Here is a 19,625-nt window from a genome sequence, read left to right as displayed (position 1 = left end):
TTGCATGTTTACTGCAGGTGCTAAATAAATAAATAAATTATCCATAAAAGGAGGGGTGGAGAAACTTCCCTAAAGTATTTTCACAAGTAGATGTTATTGGCCTCCACTTCAAGATACCAAAAGGCTTTGAATAGCCAAATGAAATATAACATTACAGAGTTATCCAAGAAATGGGCTTCCATGGAAGACCTCAAGCTGTGACTGCTGAAGCCCAGCATAATCCTACATAGTTAGCTTGTTGTTAAACAGTCTATGAGTAATCTCACATTTCCTTCTTACCATAGTCAAATTGCAAGAACCCTTAATGAAACAAACAGCACCACTTGACATGGCCACTATACCACTTCCCCTCACTCAACAGGTTTCAAGCATGTATTCCTTCCATTTCCATTGCTCATTATGCTTTCAAGTGCCATCATATCACTTAACATATGTGAACAAAGTAAATTGCCAAACTTGGCTTAGTGCTTCGGTAATGAATGGCTCTTTCCTGCCAGGTTATCGAATGAATTGAATTTTGTCATTCCACATCTAGTATTACTGACTTTAACACATGCACATTTTCACACTATATAGAAGTTGCTGATAACATAATTGTGAATCTGAACTTCAACTTCAGTCCAGATGTCCCTGTTACTGCAATCCTAAAAATAAAAATAGAGACAAGTAGTATCAAAAGCGAGCCTTTGTCTTGAAATCACAGGTGTTGAAGTGTTGAAGTCCCTATTTTTAAGCCTTCCATAGGCTAAAATGACTTTCCGAATATCACATCTTCTTTATCAATAATGTGCCATGGATATTACAAAAAAATAGATTGATTGTGATCCTAGATGACTCTGTGCCAGTGCTCATCTAGTTTAAAATAAACTTTCTTATGGCTTAAACCAATTTCCCCCCCAAGTAGTAAACTCTACTTCAAGATTGGATTGTTGCCTGTGATCTTGTACAAATCTCATAGGATATTTGAGAAGCTGCTCCTTCCCCTATCCACCCACCGCATCCCAGTAACTTAAGATATGTAGCTGAATATTTTTTCACAGTGCCAACACCCCTGCAGTAACTCACTTTGCTTAGTCAGATGGCACCCAAGGGAGGACTGCAAGTTGACAGCCAGACCAGTTCCACAGCTAAAGTTGACTACAGACAAATCATATCATTTTCCAAACATACTGATCCCAGCTGATCATCTAACAAATGCTTTAACTTTATCCTCTAAAATAAATTGTAGCATCAGCTGTCTTGTCAGCTGTGCATTAAAATGCTTGGACTTTTCTTTCTGTCTAGTAGCACTAGTAAACATTGTAAATTTCCTGTTCAATTAATGTGTGCTTGAGATTTGTTAAGTATGTAAAAGCATGGAGAGGATTTTCTGTTGTTCCAGAAGATATGACACACCAACTTTTCATGTTACTTAAGGGCACATTTTAAAGTGGTTAATTAGAAGTTATTATGTTCATACTGGAAGTAGCATGGGCTGTAATTTGAATATTCCTTTGATCATAAGTATATTTATTTAGAAACAAGCCCCATTAAATCCCTAGTAAGTGTGTTCAATATTGTAATATTAATTTCCAACAAGACCAATACCTTTTTACTATAATCCTGAAATCTGGAGCCCTTTTTTTAAAATGTATTTTTATCATTATAATTACAAGTAACATGTAGGCCAAAGGTATATATACAACACAGTATTTACATTTAACAGACGAAAAATAATAGCCATTGTTCATAATTCATATGGTGTGAAACATCAGGAAATGTCTCAGCTGTTCCTGGTTTAGAAGTTCTATAGTCAACCTTTCTTATAATAAAACATTGATCTGGAACTTTCTGGAGGAGGAACTATCATTCATAAAATGCATAGGTGACAATTAGATGTTTCAGTGCAAATGCAGTAACTGTGCTCATTTATATGAGATCAACTGAAACATGATGTTTTAAGGATACAGCTCCACTCAACATGAAGGAGGAAATTTGAATCTTTGGTACTTACGGTCATCAGGTGAAGAGCGGTAGCTCAAGAGATCTAGTAAACCTGCCCCTCTTAATCTTTTGTCACCTTTATGTTCCTTGACGCAATCACAGAATCCAAGAAAAGCCGTTTTTTGCAAATCTGCACTAGTGCCATGTAAACAGACTTCTTTGAGTAGATTGGTATATATGTATCCCACAGGCCAAAGCCAGCATGAGAAGTTTCCCTTGTAGATCTTTTTCTGTAGAAGGAAATGTGAAATTTCTATCATGTACCAACTCAGTGACACCAAGATTACATTTCTAAAGGAAGAAAGGAACTACATATGTCCAGGAACATGGCTGAACAGTGGTAGATAGACATTTAAACAACCAAATACATTTTATGCATCAGGCAGATAAATGCACTGCACTTTTTACAGTGCACCTCTCAGCTGAGTTCTATACATGCTTACTCAGATAACCCTATCGTGTTCAATGGGGCTTATTCCCAAGTAAGTATTACAAGTGGCTTCCTCTGTTGAACATATCAGACATTGCTGGTGTTTGGGGCTACAGATTTCAGGTTTATTCGACTAGAACAGCTGGTTGCTTAGTCAGTTGCCCAACCGGGAATACTGGCGCCAACATAAACTTCACAGACAAACAGTAAAGAAAATAAATGCTTTGCTTCTATTCCATTTAGGGTTTTCAACACATTCCCTCCCTGCATCTAAATTAGCTTGGGTGTTACCTGCTTCTGAAGAGGCAGAGAGCTTGAAATAAAATCTCTCACTAAGTCCATTAAAACTCTCAGGCAGGACATGTTTAATTTGGCAGTCTCTCCAAGGACCATCAGGCCCAACACTGATTCCAACCTAGATGTTTCGGGATTGGAAAGAAAAACATTGGTCCAAATTAGAAGAATAAATTGATATTTTTCCCCAACGGGAAAACTATATTGGCATTAGGATCAAGTGTTTTCAGTGTTTACTCCCAACTACTTTTTATTCATAAATGCTAACTTCTTTCGGAGAGGTACCAGTAACATGAACATATAGAGAGTATGTTTTCATGTGGCATAGCTTCTGCTAAATCGGGTCTCGGATACCTACATAAATGTAAAGACTTAGACTGCCAGACCAAGGGTTCTTTTCCATAGAGGCCACTCCACTACATCAGAGCTTGCAAGAGCCAGTGTGGTATAATGCTTTGAGTGTTGGACTAGGACCACTCAGCTATGAAGCTCACTGGGAAAACTTGGGCCAGTCACTATCTCTTAGCCTAGGTTAAATGTAAAGGACCCCTGGATGGTTAAGTCCAGTCAAAGGCAACTATGGGGTTGCAGCACTCATCTCGCTTTCAGGCCGAGGGAGCCAGTGTTTGTCCACAGACAGCTTTCCAGGTCATGTGGCCAGCATGACTTAACGATTTTTGGTGCAACGGGACACCGTGACGGAAGCCAGAGAGCACAGAAACACCGTTTACTTTCCCACCGCAGTAGTACCTATTTATCTACTTAGAATCATAGAATCATAGAATCATAGAATCATAGAGTTGGAAGAGACCACAAGGGCCATCGAGTCCAACCCCCTGCCAAGCAGGAAACACCATCAGAGCACTCCTGACATATGGTTGTCAAGCCTCTGCTTAAAGACCTCCAAAGTAGGAGACTCCACCACACTCCTTGGCAGCAAATTCCACTGTCGAACAGCTCTTACTGTCAGGAAGTTCTTCCTAATGTTTAGGTGGAATCTTCTTTCTTGTAGTTTGGATCCATTGCTCCGTGTCCGCTTCTCTGGAGCAGCAGAAAACAACCTTTCTCCCTCCTCTATGTGACATCCTTTTATATATTTGAACATGGCTATCATATCACCCCTTATACTTATACTGGTGTGCTTTCGAACTACTAGGTTGGCAGGACATGGGTCGCGCTGTGGTCTAAACCACTGAGCCTCTTGAGCTAGCCGATCAGAAGGTCAGCGGTTCCCCGCAACACAGTGAGCTCCCATTGCTCTGCCCCAGCTCCAGCCTATACTACCTTACATGGGGAAACAAGTATGTCACCTTCAGCTCCTTGGATAACAGGTGGAATATGAATGAATGAATGAATGAATGAATGAAGAGCAATATTACAAAACTTATTAGGAAGAGTAGGGCAAAACATTTTTTAAAAAACTGTAATAATAATAATAATTTTTTATTTATACCCCGCCCTCCCCAGCCAAGGCCGGGCTCAGAGCGGCTTACAAGCAATAATAAAAACAAGATGAGTGATTACAACTTAAAAACAAAAATAAAATACATTAAAATAATGGAACATTAAAATATTAAAATGGAGCCTCATTGCAGGAGAAGGAAAAGAAAAAAGAAAAAGGGGGGCGGAGGGAATCAAATTGGCTCCAATCCAAAGGCCAGGCGGAACAACTCTGTCTTACAGGCCCTGCGGAAAGAGATCAGATCCTGCAGGGCCCTGGTCTCATGAGACAGAGCGTTCCACCAAGTTGGGGCCAGTGCTGAAAAGGCCCTGGCTCTGGTTGAAGCCAATCTAACTTCCTTAGGGCCTGGGACCACTAGGGTGTTGTTATTTATGGACCTTGAGGCTCTCCATGGGGCATACCAGGCGAGGCGGTCCCGTAGGTACGAGGGTCCTAGGCCGTGAAGGGCTTTAAAGCTCAAAAGCAGCACCTTAAATCTGACCCTGTACTCCACCGGGAGCCAGTGCAGCTGTAGGAGGTGGATGCCTGAATAATGGAGTAAGTGAGTTCATAGCCTCCAAAAAGGAAAAAAGTGGGACTGGGACAAGTAATTCAAAATGGTGTATGGATAACCCTTGCTCCTATATCTCCGCTGGTGAAACTTAGGCACACCAAAGGTTATGAAATCTGGCATTTGGAGTTGTTGGTGCTTGTTGGGGGCAAGAAGTGATATTTATCAGCTACTCGAGTTATCAGTTTGAGCACTGGTAAAAAGTAATTCACCCACAATCAGACAGCAATGCAAGGTGAGGTTGTTTGGGTGGAGTAGTGATAGAGTAGTGCTCCAATGAGAAAAAGGCAGCATCTAGAAAAAGATCTCAATTTCAGTGTATCATTTAATTTCATGTGGCATTTTAGTTGGTCCTTTCCCTCCAAAGATAGGATTATATAGAAGTGCTTCTGTGCTCTAAAATGTTGGTAACAACATCTCACCAAGCCACTTAGATGGGGTAAGTTTCCACTGAAATGAATATATATATATATATATAGACAGAAAATTAACACTGTGAGGGATAAACCAGTTATGTCACAACAGAAGGATTTTGGTTCATTCATATGGTACAAATGTAATGCCTGCCATATTGGAATATTCTATCTTAAACTTTATTGGATATCATCATGTTTTGCAAAACTGTACTGACAAAAGATATACCCCATCACAAGCACTTGTAGGCTTTTGCTGCATGCAGGTAGTTTAGTAGGGCTAAACTGCCTTATTATCAAGCCAGAGTCTGGCTGGTTCTTCTTAGAAATAAAATGGTGGACTGCATTAATCTCTGGTCTGATCCAACTCTCAATAATCGTGTTTATTTTTCACTTCTGTCTATTTGCTCCGTTTTACTTACTGTGTGCCTAATGCTATTTTTTAATTAATGTGATGTGGCAGTCATATAGACACTAGAGCCAATGGAAAACATTAGGTTAAATATCTATGAACCCTAATACTATGAATGTGATGACAGAGGAGTTAGCTAGCTAATTAGATGGGAAGTAAAGTGAGGATGTGCCATAATTAAATGAATAATTGTATAATCAAAAGTTAGTGCTCACTGAGAAGAACACAGGAGAAGGTGACCAGTAGGACATTGGTGGGATCAATGCTATTACATTTAATTCCGCCTGTCCATTAGGGAGAAACTACACACCAAGCTAATAAATTCACAAAACATCAGCAAAGATTCACTTAATAGGAAGACTATTCACATAATACATATTTTAGTCATTTGGTAATAAGGTCAGAGTTTGGGGGGAGAGCTATTATAAGGAATGAGGGAAAGGGAAAATCAGCAAATGTAATTATGATTTTAGAATGCAATATAAGAAAAGCAGATTGCATAATATCGAGCTATGTTCTAGATGCTATGGTTTGGTTTTATATCTGTTTCTGTATTGATAACATTATAAAGTATGGTTTATAACCGGATGCCTTGGTGCCAGAACCCTTTGGAGCTAACCAGGGACTCTTGGCTCTGTGAGCAGCTGCCCTGTGTGGTGAAACACCTTTCAAGTTGGTGAAGAGTTCTGGTGCCATGGAGTGGCCCAGAAGATTCAGGCTGCCCACTAGCCTCTCCTAGACAAGGGCTGAGACTTTGCCTGAACAATAACAGTCTTCCAGCCTCAGCTTAGTTTCAGTGTGTTACTGCTGACACTCAGCAACAGAGTACTCTTCAGCCAACTGTGCTACAGAGGGCAGGCTCAGCTGGCTTTTATAGGCTGTCAGCTGACCAGACACGGCCTGCAGACAATGCCCAGCCAGCCTGCAAGGCACTGCTCAACCAGCGGGGCCTCTGATTGGCCCAGTTGAAGCTGGCATTGGGTGGGGAATCCCCACACCTTGATTCTGCCAGGCCCTAGCTGCTGGGGATGGTGGACAGGGGTGAGGTCCGCAACCACCACCCACCCGAGGAGTGAGCAGCCATTCATTTCATGTATAAGCACCCCACCCACCAGTTCAATCCCCGGTAAGGTAAAGGTAAGGGGACCCCTGACCATAAGGTCCAGTCGTGGCCGACTCTGGGGTTGCAGCGCTCATATCGCTTTATTGGCCAAGGGAGCCCGGCGTACAGCTTCCGGGTCATGTGGCCAGCATGACTAAGCCGTTTCTGGCGAACCAGAGCAGCGCACCGAAACGCCATTTACCTTCCCACTGGAGTGGTACCTATTTATCTACTTGCACTTTGACGTGCTTTCAAACTGCTAGGTTGGCAGGAGCAGGGACCGAGCAACGGGAGCTCACCCCGTCGCGGGGATTCGAACCGCAAACCTTCTGATCGGCAAGTCCTAGGCTCTGTGGTTTAACCCACAGCGCCACCCGTGCCCCTCAGTCCCAGGTACTGTCAGTTAAAAGATCACAGGCAGCAGTGCTTGGAAGCTTTGGAAAGCTGCCAAGAGTCAAGTACAGTATTAGAGGCTGGAGTTACCAGTGGTCTTATTAAGGACAGGGGCCAAAGAAGTTGCCCTGGTTCCATGTCTCTGTACTCATGGCAGCTGCTTGGTTTTGCTTATATAGTGGTACCTTGGGTTAAGTACTTAATTCGTTCCGGAGGTCCGTTCTTAACCTGAAACTGTTCTTAACCTGAAGCACCACTTTAGCTTCACTCCTTAAGCACCACTCCTGCTGCTGCCGCACCGCCAGAGCATGATTTCTGTTCTTATCCTGAAGCAAAGTTCTTAACCTGAAGCACTATTTCTGGGTTAGCGGAGTCTGTAACTTGAAGCGTATGTAACCTGAATTGTATGTAACCTGAGGTACCACTGCATAAGTCTTAGACTATATAATTTGCTCTTAAGGCAGTTCCTGGCAAATTTTATGTGACCAGTGGGCTGCAGGATATGAAAATTATAATTTGTCCAAGTTATGTAACAACATTTAAATAACTAAGTACAACATTTACTAAAATTAATTGGCTAGATCAATTTTTCATGCCTTTGTTTTTTTGGAAACTTTTGGCCTTTGCAAACTTTAAAAGCTGCAGATTTTTTAAATAAAAAAGTCAAACGAGTACTTATAAAAACTGCAAGTGGCAAGAACATTCTAAATGAGGCCTGGAAACACAGTGTAAAACTAAACCAGCTCAGCAATACTTCCCTTGACTGCAATGTGAGGTAGAAAAATAAAATAAAGATTGGATCCTTCCAAGCTGGGGGCCATTTGGGCGTTTCACAGACATAACTACTGTGGAAAGCGGGGCACCAATAGTTCTCTACTACAGTGATTCACCCACAATTTTTCTCACTGACCACTTGAAAATCCCTGAGGGTCTTGGCTCACCACTTAATGTTTTTCTGCCCGCTGCAGCAATTGTAATGCACTGTGCTAGATGCATTATGCTCTTTAATTATATCTTTTACTGCTTCTTTTATTTCTTATATATCATAGTTTATTGTATTACAATATGAATTTCATAAAATTCAAACTGTCATGTACAATGTAAGAAATAAGAGAAGCAATATAAATACAATTAAGAATCAATATAAATATTTAATGCACTGGTTTTGCCTTCTCCTGTCTTCAACCACAAATCCACAGACACACAACAGACCACATGAATGAAGCTTGTACCACTGTTTGGGAACCCCTGGACAAAAAACAACAACTAAGATTTATTTAATCAGGTGACAGGCTATATATGAGAATTATCTTCAGATATCCATATTTTGAACATTAAACTCAAATCTTAATGGATAATGTAAGCTACGGCCAATCCGAATCATTTAAGTCTTGTAACCAACAATGGTCTGTGGTATTTATAAAACAGAATTCTTCCCAACATACATTTTTTTTAGTTTCAAATTAAAAAAAAACCCCGAGATACAGCAATATAGTTCTACAGAAATGTCATCAAAACGTCAACAGAGCATAGCAATAACGCATGACTTTAATAAAATTATACAAAATACTGTGCATTAGCTAAGTTAATGATTCTTAAGCAAACAACAGATAAGTTGTCTGCTCCAGCAAAATGGCATTAAAGCTATGTTCAAGGGGATGTCTTGGGTTTCACAAAATCATGACATTATGACGAATAAAGCTGATCTTTAAATATCCAATTTGCACGTTAATTCTAGGGACAGCTGCCTTCAAAAATCTCGTCAGCCCAAAGAAAATGCAGATGATATTCTTTATTGCTATGACGTTATCTGCAACCCTAAAATGGCCTCTTTCTAAATGACTTTCAGTTCCATTTTGCTAGTTTACCCAAAGGCTACCTCTGTGATATATGAATAAAAATGATTCATCAATGTCAACAACCTTATGTCAAACTATTGGTTCTTTGGCAACATTTTCTCTTCATTCAGACTTAGTTATATGGCTGAGAATCCAGGGGAAAAAATGTCCTTTCAGAAATAGTAACCAGGTCTCATTAGCTCACATATAGACTTAAGAAAGGAATGTTTTAGAAATAACAGAACTCTGACTGTGTGAAGAAATGAAAAATGATTCCAGGAGGGCTTGCTGACAACAATGGATATATGATACAGCTTTAGCCAATGTCCTGGAAAATGTAACAAGCGACACAAAAATGTTGTATCATATTCCCCTGAAAAGCTCTTAGAGCCAGCTGAAAAACACTCATCAAATTCTAAGAGAGAATTAGATGCATTCATTTAATGTAGTTTAACATAAGAACACAGCTTGCTGAAATTGGCAATACAGTATGAGCCAAGACCACTAGGTTAAAATTGTGCATCACTCAAACTTGAATTGAATAAGGGTGTTTACACTGGAAGTATAACAATCATTTCCCTATTTCCCTTATTATTTCAGTCAAGGGATAAAAGCAGTGTTTCACATTTGCGTTTCTCACTTGAGGAGGGTCAATACATTCTATTTTAGATATGCAGCTAGCTTTGATTATTGAGGGGAGAGTAATGGCTTCTTTAAAAATGGATAGGACAATCTCTCAATTCAAACAAACAAAGAAACAAACACCCTATCTGACTTGCATATACGTCTCTTCTCTTTCTCACAGTTTCTTCTGCCCCCAGTGCTATTTTTATTTTTAAAAAGAGGTGCAGGAACTCACCACGAGCGCCTCCCTTGTCCGCTTATAATGGCAACGGCACCCAACTGGGAGGTGCTGGAACTGAGTTCCATAGCTGTCAAGCGTCCCTTATTTGGAGGGACAATCCCTTATTCCAGCGCCATGTCCCGCTGCTGTCCCTTATTGATGGATGTCCCTTAAATGTCCCTTAAATGATGTCCCTTAAATTTCAAAGGAAGCAGCTCCTCTCCCTCCCTCCCTGCCGGCCAGGGAGGAGGGAGGCTCCAACTGTGTTGCTTGGCTGCGTTGCTCACCCAATAAGGAGTCTAAGAACGACTGGGGGGTGGAGCTTGCATGCCTTGTGCCGATCAAATTGGCAGCGTTGCCTGGGGACTCGCCTTTGCTCAGCGCTTCCCAGCGGAGAGGTGACGGTGATTTTCCTTGCTGCATCCCCTTTGCTGGGTTGCGGCGCTATGAAAACCACCACTTGAGGCTTCGTTTGGCTGCTGGTTGACTAAAATCCCTTATTTTGGCTGCTGATCCCTTATTTTTGAGGCTGCTGCACCCTTATTTTCAAATCTGTAAGTTGACAGCTATGCTGAGTTCTGGTGAGCTGAAAAAAAGAAAAAAAAGCCCAGCCCGACCCACTTCTGCCAGATTTGCATTTGTGTGTGTTTTTCTGTCTTGCATTAATTTACCAATCCAACAAGAACTCCTGTATTTTAGCTTGCCACATCAGAACTGAATTTAATGACATAACTTATAGGACCCACGTCATATTCTGAACCATAACACTTTGTTCCAAGTTTCAGCCTCAGACAAATGACAGCAACAGATACAGGTCTGGTCTGTGTATCACAGAAAGGGCTTAACCGTGACCCCGTGTTTGGACAACACACCAAGCCAAACCTCGGCTCCTCTGCCAAAAGAACCAGGGTGGAGCACAGCAGCTACAATCTCCTCCTGGGGAGCCAGCACATTTGTGGTAAAGCATAGTTTGGCTTAGTGTTACATGTGCACATAGCCATATACACTGGAACTTTGGTTTTCGAGCATCTCGGAAGCCGAACGATTCGGAACCCAAACGCTGAAAACCCGGAAGTGAATGCTTTCATTTTCGAACGCGCCTCGGAAGTCCAACAGCTTCTGAGGCGCGTTTCTCCATTTTCTCAATAGATTTTGCAGACCGCCCATTGATCCTCGGTTTTCGAAAGTTTCAGAAATCGAGCAGGCTTCCGGAACGGATTATGTTCAAAAACCAAGGTTCCACTGTAGTAGTTTACTGTTTAGTAATAAATGATGGGTGGCATTCAACTGAGTTTTACTCAACTACCAAAGACAACATATTTGGAAATGACATTATGTTCAATGGTGTATTAGCTGTACATAACTGTTGAACTATTTTGGAAAAGGGATCTGCACAATTATAGCTTCATCAAGCACTATGTCATCTGATTGGGCAAAGGGGCATTCCATAATATTAAAAATTTTAAATAATTTATGCAGAGCGCTTAAGGAAAAATGGAAATACATTCTATTAAACCTTCATCAGTTCTGTCTGGAGCAGACTCTCCACTTTCTTTGCCCATTCATTGTCCTATTCAAGTATCAAAAGCGATACTCTTTGAAAAGTTAAATCAAAACCAGAAGTATGGTTTGATTTAGTGAACCTCACATTAAAAGCGAGTTTTAGCACTGTCTTCACTAAAAAGCAGATTTAAGTTGGGCTTCACAGGCAGAAAAGAAGAAAAAAGGGAACCGCAGCTCAAACACCGTCCCTAAGGGTTTAGCACTTACTGAAAGGCAGCAAAGCAAAACAAAAAAAGAAAAGAAAAAACAGAAGAGGCATGCAGTGAAATGGTTATATTTTTGAAGCTCATTTCATTTCACGTATTTAGCAAAAAAAAAGAAGAAGAAAATCTGCTCTATTATGCTGCTGCCTACAGTTAAGCTCACTGCCCCAGATAAGAAGAATTTCTATTAATAATCTAATAACCCCTAGGATATCCTTAGGCGCGAGATCCTGAAAACATCCATTCGTGGTTAGACCCCTTGATTTCAGAACACTACATGAATATTATCATTTTCAGAATCATCATCTTAAGACTGCAGATTAACAGATCAAGGTCCATCATTTTCATTTCAGCAAAATACCAGTGATATAACATTGAACTGATAAGGCAGCAGATCAGGATGAATGAGAGTATATTCTTACAGATTCCAAATTAACATAAATAAAAACTCTCTGAATTGTTTGCTGTATATAAAATATGTCTCATATGTAGCTCAATAGATAAATAAATATATGAATATAGCACCACCAGTATTCACTGTGCTTTACAAAGCAAAAATCAAACAAAAAGACTGTAAGGCGAGAGCTTACAGTCTAATAAGACATGATATGGGGGAAGCATGAGAACTACCTTATTATCTTGAAGCTGTGTTTACTAAGAATGCTCGCTATTGTTATGGATTCCTAGGTGTTAGTGTCATAAGACCCTATAGAACAGGTGGCCCAGAAGCAACAGATGGTTTAGCAGGTGGTCAAGCAGAGGTAGGCTGTCTGTACCAGAGCAACAAGTTGCTCTGTGAGAATTGGCAGCTTTATAGGAACAGATGGGACCTTATCGGTTTCTTGCGTGACTTTATCCCTGCTGGGCTGATAGCTGTAGTTCTGACCTCTGACCACCTAGACGGTGATGCTGCATTGCAATGAAATTGGGCCAGCAGCTCCCCCTGCCAAGACACTGACATAGTGACTAAGGCCTCTGGGCTTCCTTCCAGAGTCTCTGGTCCAAGTCAACAGTGCCTTAAATATACACTGGTAACGTATCACTACATAAATTTCATACATTACTCCAAGTTACACACGGCAGTTTCAGGAATAGTCTCTCCATGATAATGATGAGCTACCAGAGTTTAAGTCAGAATATTTTGAATTTTCCAAACAACTGGAATGACAGGACAAGATTTCACATCCCACTTCTACCCTTGCTCCATGATACTTTGTGACTATTCACCTTGACGAACAGCGTAAATTACACTGGTGTTGTATCAACACTAAGCAAATGTATTGGCACAAATGTTTAGGACAGGCATGGCCAAACTTGGCCCTCCAGCTGTTTGGGGACTACAACTCCCATCATCCCTAGCTAACAGGACCAGTGGTCAGGGATGATGGGAACTGTAGTCCCAAAACAGCTGGAGGGCCAAGTCTGGCCATCACTGGTTTAAGATATGAGTATCACAGAAACTGAAAGCGAGGAAGCAAGTCGGCCTTTCCTAAAAGATGAACTGGCCAGCTCTGTCCTTTCTTTCAGGTGATATCACAGAATCATAGAGTTGGAAGGTCCATCTAGTCCAACCCCCTGTAATGCAGAAATACACAAGGGATTGAAACGGCAACCTTGGTGTTATCAGCACCACACTCTAGCCAACTGAGCTTTCCAGGTGCAATGCTACAGATTAAGCAGATTTATAGGATTTGAGATTAGAGAGAGTCAAACAGCTGAGGTGTCTCCAACAGGCCTGCTCACCTCATTCTACACTTTCCTTACACTGGACTTGAAACCAAGTATAGAAAAAATGGTTGCCATTTTGAAGAGTTCCTCTGGTGGCTCTAACCATGTGAAAATGGACTTGAGCTGCACATTTCTGTGTCAGTGCAGATGAAACCATAAGCCTCCCCATACAGTTACAATCACTGTGGAGGAAGCTTTAAAATGAAAACAACACAATGGCATTGTTTGCATGTGACTTTAAACCATGTTTTAAATTAAACAATGACTAAAAGTGAAAGGGCAACATGTCGGTGCATGCTACTCAAAGGGTCTCCTTCCTCCAAGGTGCTGTGGAGGAAACAAACCAGAGACTAGCTTTCCTTGTAGGTGAACCAATGCCCATTGTTGGTTGATGGAGAAACAAACCACAAGAACTGGTTTCCACATAACCGCAAGTCAGGCTCTGTTGTCCAACCCAATCCCCACCCCAAAGCACTGAAAGATCAAGGAAGCTGCTCATTCACATCAAACCATAATTTAATCAAAGCTTTAGAACTGGGCCAATGAGTGGTTGCCTTAATTTCTTCCATGGTCAACTCCAGATTCCAGTGATCATCAATCAGCTTATAACCCAGGCTTGGCATTATTTCATTTGCTAAACATAACAATGCCAAACTTTGCTTGTTTTTTCACCATTATTCTAGTCACCCTTAGGATTACACAAGCTGAACTTCTGCAAATCTCAAGAAGATCCTGATCTGATCTTCAAGCCAAATTTGTAGTACAGTGGTACCTCGGGTTACATACGCTTCAGGTTACATACGCTTCAGGTTACAGACTCCGCTAACCCAGAAATAGTACCTCGGGTTAAGAACTTTGCTTCAGGATGAGAACAGAAATCGTGCTCTGGCGGCGTGGCAGCAGCAGTAGGCCCCATTAGCTAAAGTGGTGCTTCAGGTTAAGAACAGTTTCAGGTTAAGAACGGACCTCCGGAACGAATTAAGTACTTAACCCGAGGTACCACGGTACTAACATGGCTATCATTAGCGGTAATCTAAATGCATCTATGTTGTCTCTATCCAAGAACTTTCTTCCTGGCAAAAATTACTTAAAATTAAGCATACTGTAGAACAGCAATGAGTACAACCCGCAGTTGAAACCTGATGAAACTTCAATTAGCATAAGCTATCAAGAAGACAGCTCCAATGTAAAATTAATTATAGGCATTCAAAATTAGAATGTATTGCACTTTGCATATAAAGAGCACCCAAAATTTAAGCCAAGTACCTGTCCCAAAAGGATGGCACACTTCATTGCAGCTGTTTAGTAGTTATATGAAAATTACTCTGTCTTGAAATGCTGAAATGAAGTTCCTATCCGTAACAGGCATAATTTAATAAAAGTAAACTGATATGTGCTCCTTGCCAAAAAGGTAAGAACAATTATTGATAATGTGAAGCGATACAAAGTGCATGAATTGCTTCTCCTTCTGGTACAAAAAATATAAATCTCGTTGGCAGGCAACTTTGGGGTGATTAACATTTAGACATAAAGGTTATTTAACATTTAAGCACAAAGGTTATTTCCATAAAGATTATATCAAGTTATGAGGTTGTCCTTACCAGTCTTCCTGATGAAGCTCTTCCTTATAGAATAGGACATGCTTGAGTACTTCATCTATATTAGAGCAGCTGTTTTGTACACAAACCCAAACAAGAAGGCTGTGCCAAAGAAATGGCTTAATTTTGAACTGCTTTTGTTCAGGATTTAATTCAACTGATCCGCCAGTACCCATGGGTGACTAAAAAAAAAAAAAAGTTAAATCCGTTAATAAGACCTTGTGAATACAAAGTTAATTGGCAATTTTCTGCATAGACTTGCATCTCAATTTTTTCCATCATAATATTTGACTTTATCAGCTTTACATTTTCATGCAGAGTACATGTCATTTTGCTCTCACAATGTGTTTTTTTAAAAAAGGAAGACATTTTGGGACACAGTCAAGAGAAGACTGCTGACAAGTGGCTTTGTTGTATGTCCTTGCAAGATCTTTGTCCTAAGATACTGTACCGTGTTAAACAGATGCATGGTGTAACCTAGGCAATATTTGCAATATTGCATGGGCCACTGGAGCACAACTCTCCCTGTACTTCATTTCTTCCCCTAAATATATTGTACCCCAAGCAACTAGGTAAAGGTAAAGGGAGCCATGACCATTAGGTCCAGTCGTGGCTGACTCTGGGGTTGCGGTGCTCATCTCGCTTTACTGGCCGAGGGAGCCGGCGTACAGCTTCCAGGTCATGTGGCCAGCATGACTAAGCCGCTTCTGGCAAACCAGAGCAGCGCACGGAAATGCTGTTTACCTCCCTGCCAGAGCGGTACCTATTTATCTACTTGCACTTTGACGTACTTTCAAACTGCTAGGTTGGCAGGAGCAGGGACCGAGCAACAGGAGCTCACCCCGTCGCGGGGATTCGAACTGCCGACCTTCTGATCGGCAAGTCCTAGGCTCTGTGTTGTAACCCACAGCGCCACCCCAAGCAACTACTTAGGCTATATATGAGGGTTCGAGATATGCCAAGTGTATGTCTTACAGTTCCAACATCACATATTCACTTATCTTACATTAAGGGTACAATTCCCTCCAGTTCCTTTTACAAATAATGTAAGACAAATTCTGAGCTGCAAGCATTTCAAACCAAGCAGCACAATCAGGCAGTATTGATTTTGCTGTAAGCCACTTCAATTATTATTTCAACAGAAAAGTGCAACACAAATAATGAATGAAATGAAACTAATATAAAAGACCTGCAATCACACACACACACACACAGTGGCAGACCTTCCCCCTTATGTGGTCCAGCCTTGCTCCCTACATTTTTCATGTGTTTGCTGAATACTGGCGGTGTATATATATATATAACACTCTTTATGATGCTGATCCAGAAGCACTGCTGAATATGAATGGGAAGAACAGACTCTGGTTTCACTTCATCATGACCACAGTCAACATATGGAAAAGCTGTGATTGAAAATGATGCCAGAATTCTTAATTTGGCTCATTAACTCTAAGTAAGTTCTTGCCTCAAGTAGGGAGACAAGAAGAAGATAGAGCCTTTGTCATAACAATGATGTCTACTAGGCAACAAGGTGTGTCTGCATCACTGGAGAAAAGAAATTAAGGGGAAAACAGGGCCTTTGAATTTATACAAAGGCTTCCTCCTTGTTCTATGAAACCAATTTCTTTTTTTAAAAGTGCTAGAATTTGGAAAGCTGACACATATCCTGTACAAGAGATTCTAACAGAGTTCTAATGCTCAGCACAGAAAGGAAAGTCTTCTCAAACCCAGCTACTTCTGAAGCTTTTGCATGTCCTTACAGCAACGCTGAGTAAATTATAGATGATACCCACCTACACATTTCAGCCACACATTACAGTCTCTCCTTATATGCCTATTTTTATTTTCCTTATTTCAAGAGCTGCCATTCTGTGGCATAGCTATGAATCTCTCCATAAAAAGTAACAGAGCAGAAAAAAAGATTTCAGAGACATTATAGAAGAGACAGCTAAAAATATCAGGGTGGTGATTCAATTACTATTAATGGAGCTTAGTCTCTATAATATATTTAATTGAGCCGTGCAATAAATTATTCCTCAAGGTTTTCTAAATTGAGGAGTACATCTCTATAGCACCCTCCAGCAAACCAAGATGAGTGAAAGCTCTCTAAGAGGAGCCCTGGGTAATTTAAAACAAAATCAATTCCAGCCCATATCCTACCCCCTTGAGCTTTTCTTTCTGGCTCATGCTCAGAATATGCAGGAGAGTTGCTGCAGCCCTTGAGCTGCATTAACTGGAGCACAGTGGGGCCAAGAGAAGACTCAAGGGGCTCAGAAAGAGAGGACAATAAGAGCGCAAGCTGGCCCATTAGCATTCACTCTTTGCTCTCTGAGTAGCATCCTCCGCACCATCCACACTCCAGTTACCAAAAGGAAATATTTAGGGCAGGATGGCCTTGACAAAATGGACAAGCTAGTTGCAATGCCTGTGTTTATTAAATATAGCAGGGATGTCCAACAGGTCGATCGTGATCTACTGGTAGATCCCCGTGAGGTTATGGTAGATAGCAGTCAATCTCTGGCTCCCTTTCCTTGCGTGCTAAAACTGACTCCTGCCACACCCCCTCACCCAACCCTCCATTGTTGTATGATTTCTGGAAGGGAAGAGGGAGCTTTCTCTGTGCTGCTGTTTTGATCCATAGTGATATTTTTGTGAGTGACTTTGCCCCTTTGTCCCTTGCCTTTAACCCCCCAAAAAATGGAACTCCCTCCCTAAATGAGGCTTTCCTCCTCCATAAAAAAGCTCTACAACTTTGAGCTGAACCCCCCAAAAGGGGGTAGATCACTGCCAGTTTTTAATTCTGAAAGTAGATGGCAGTCTCTTGAGAGTTGGCCACCCCTGAAATATAGTATTCTTGTTCAATGCCCAGTATGTCTGTGTGTGAGTGTGCACAAGGAGTATAGCAAGGAGGGGCGATCTCACAAAGTGGTTTATACCATTTCTACACTTTTTTATAAAGCATCAACTGTACAATAAAACAGAAAGGACAAACAGCTGTCTTTGAATAATCCATATCTGCTTCTTCTCCACTTACCTCAGGGTAGGACAGTTCTTTAGGAGTCCCTCTGGCGGCAGCCATCACTGAGATGTGCTAATCTGGGGCTTCTCCTGAGCCCAACACCCCGGAGCAGGTTTGCGGCGAGGACAGGGGGTGCAGGGGAAGGAGAAGGAAGGCTCACTACACTAGTGGGAGCCCCTGCTTCTGCTCATCTACTGCAGTGTTTCCCAACCGGTGTTCCGCGGCACACGAGTGTGCCGTGAGACATCGGCTGGTGTGCCGCGAGATGCCTGGAGGGAGGCGGGCGAGTCGGGCGGCGAGAGGCGGGGCGGCGGCGGCGAGGAGAGGCCGCGCCTCCTGCTGCTGCCTGGCGCTCCTCCTCGCAGCCGGCAGCGCTGCCTGGGCGCCTCCGTGCGACTCTGCCTCGCTGGGTTTGGTCTCCCAGCAGAGACGGGTCACACGCGCACCTCCCTCCCTCCCTCAGCCTGCGCGGAGGGAGAGCCAGAGAGAGGCATCGCTCCTGCGCGGCGGGAGAGGGAGCAGCCGGAGCGATGCCCCAAACGAAGGCATGGGACCGGAGGGGAAATCCTCTCCGAGGAGGATTGAGCGCAGCTGAGAGAAGCCTTTCGAGGAGCTGCCGTGTCCCCTGGAAACCCCCTTCCCAGCTCTGCCTGCCTGCCTGCCCAAAGCTTGGAGGTTCCCCGGCAAGGGGGAGGGGAAAAACTTTCACTTTTGTGCGTCCCTCCCGGCGTGACGCTGCGCGCTGACGTCACGGGGCGGGGCTTTAATGGTGGTGTGCTGCGAGATTTTTTTTCAGTAAGCAGGTGTGCCGTTGCCCAAAAACGTTTGGGAAACACTGATCTACTGGGTTAGTTCGATCCCAGCCTCTTCATTCTTCAGCACTAGAATGCTTCAGCCAGCACTGTCCCCTAGGAGCTCTCCAAGGTCCTGTCCTTATCTGCTCTTGACTTTGACATGACACTGCCTGCTTCCACTGAGTACCTCAACTTCCAACCAAACTGGATGGTTCATTGGCAATCTTTAAAAGGGTGGCCTACCCCACCACAGCTATGATTTTTCAGCTGTATTGATGATAGATGTACCGGTGATGAAACTGTTTATCCTACTTTTTAATAATCATCATTAACATCCATCATAGCAGGCACGTTCAACAGGTAGATTGTGATCTACTGGTAGATCACTGGATGTCTGTGGTAGATCACTGGCTCCCCCCAACGAAGCTAAACAACTTCGCCTCCCCTAAAAAAAGCTCTGCACCCCAAAACAATTGGGCTTTCCTCCTCCCTAAAAAAAGCTTTGACCTGAACCCCCAAAAAGGGGGTAGATCACTGCCAGTTTATAACTCTGTGCGTAGATTGCAGTCTCCTGGGAGTTGGCCACCCCTGCATTATGGTATACTTGGGAATTTGGGAAGCCTCGTAAGGCTAGATCCAGAGGTTTATTTGTTCCAGCAGCAGAAGCTACCGTATGCTGAGTCAGACCATTTGTCCCTCTCAATCAAGGTAGCCAAAGCGATGCTTTCGAAATGTTACTGGACTACAAGCATTCACTATTCCTGACTCCCGATCGTGCTGGCTGGAGCTGATAGGAGTTGGAATCAACATCTGGAGTGTATCACTTTGGCTACCCCTGGTTTATAATGACTGACTGCAGCACTGCAAGGTTTCAGACAAGAGGATTCCCTAGCACCACCTGCAGATACCAGGGACTGGACCTGGGATATTTTACATGCAAAGCATATGCTATCTCAGTGAGCTGTTTTTTTCTGCTGGAGAAAGGAAAATGTCGGATTC

The 19,625-nt window shown here is 42.3% G+C and overlaps 1 protein-coding gene across 4 annotated transcripts in view; it reads right to left on the bottom strand.

Annotated features, from left to right (window-relative positions):
• The window catches only part of TMEM232 (transmembrane protein 232), a 160,222-nt gene that overhangs the window by 103,772 nt on the left and 36,825 nt on the right, over positions 1–19,625 (bottom strand). For all 4 annotated transcript variants that reach the window (XM_081213688.1, XM_081213691.1, XM_081213690.1 and 1 more), the window contains 3 exons: positions 14,817–14,995; positions 2,705–2,828; positions 1,994–2,213 (listed from right to left, as the gene is read on the bottom strand). In XM_081213688.1, coding sequence (XP_081069814.1) covers positions 1,994–2,213; positions 2,705–2,828; positions 14,817–14,995 — 523 coding nt within the window. The remainder of the gene's footprint in view (positions 1–1,993; positions 2,214–2,704; positions 2,829–14,816; positions 14,996–19,625) is intronic.

Source organism: Podarcis bocagei (genome assembly GCF_964188305.1).
Source record: "Podarcis bocagei genome assembly, chromosome: 11".
Lineage (NCBI taxonomy): Eukaryota > Metazoa > Chordata > Lepidosauria > Squamata > Lacertidae > Podarcis > Podarcis bocagei.
This window is presented reverse-complemented; position numbering and strand designations above follow the sequence as displayed.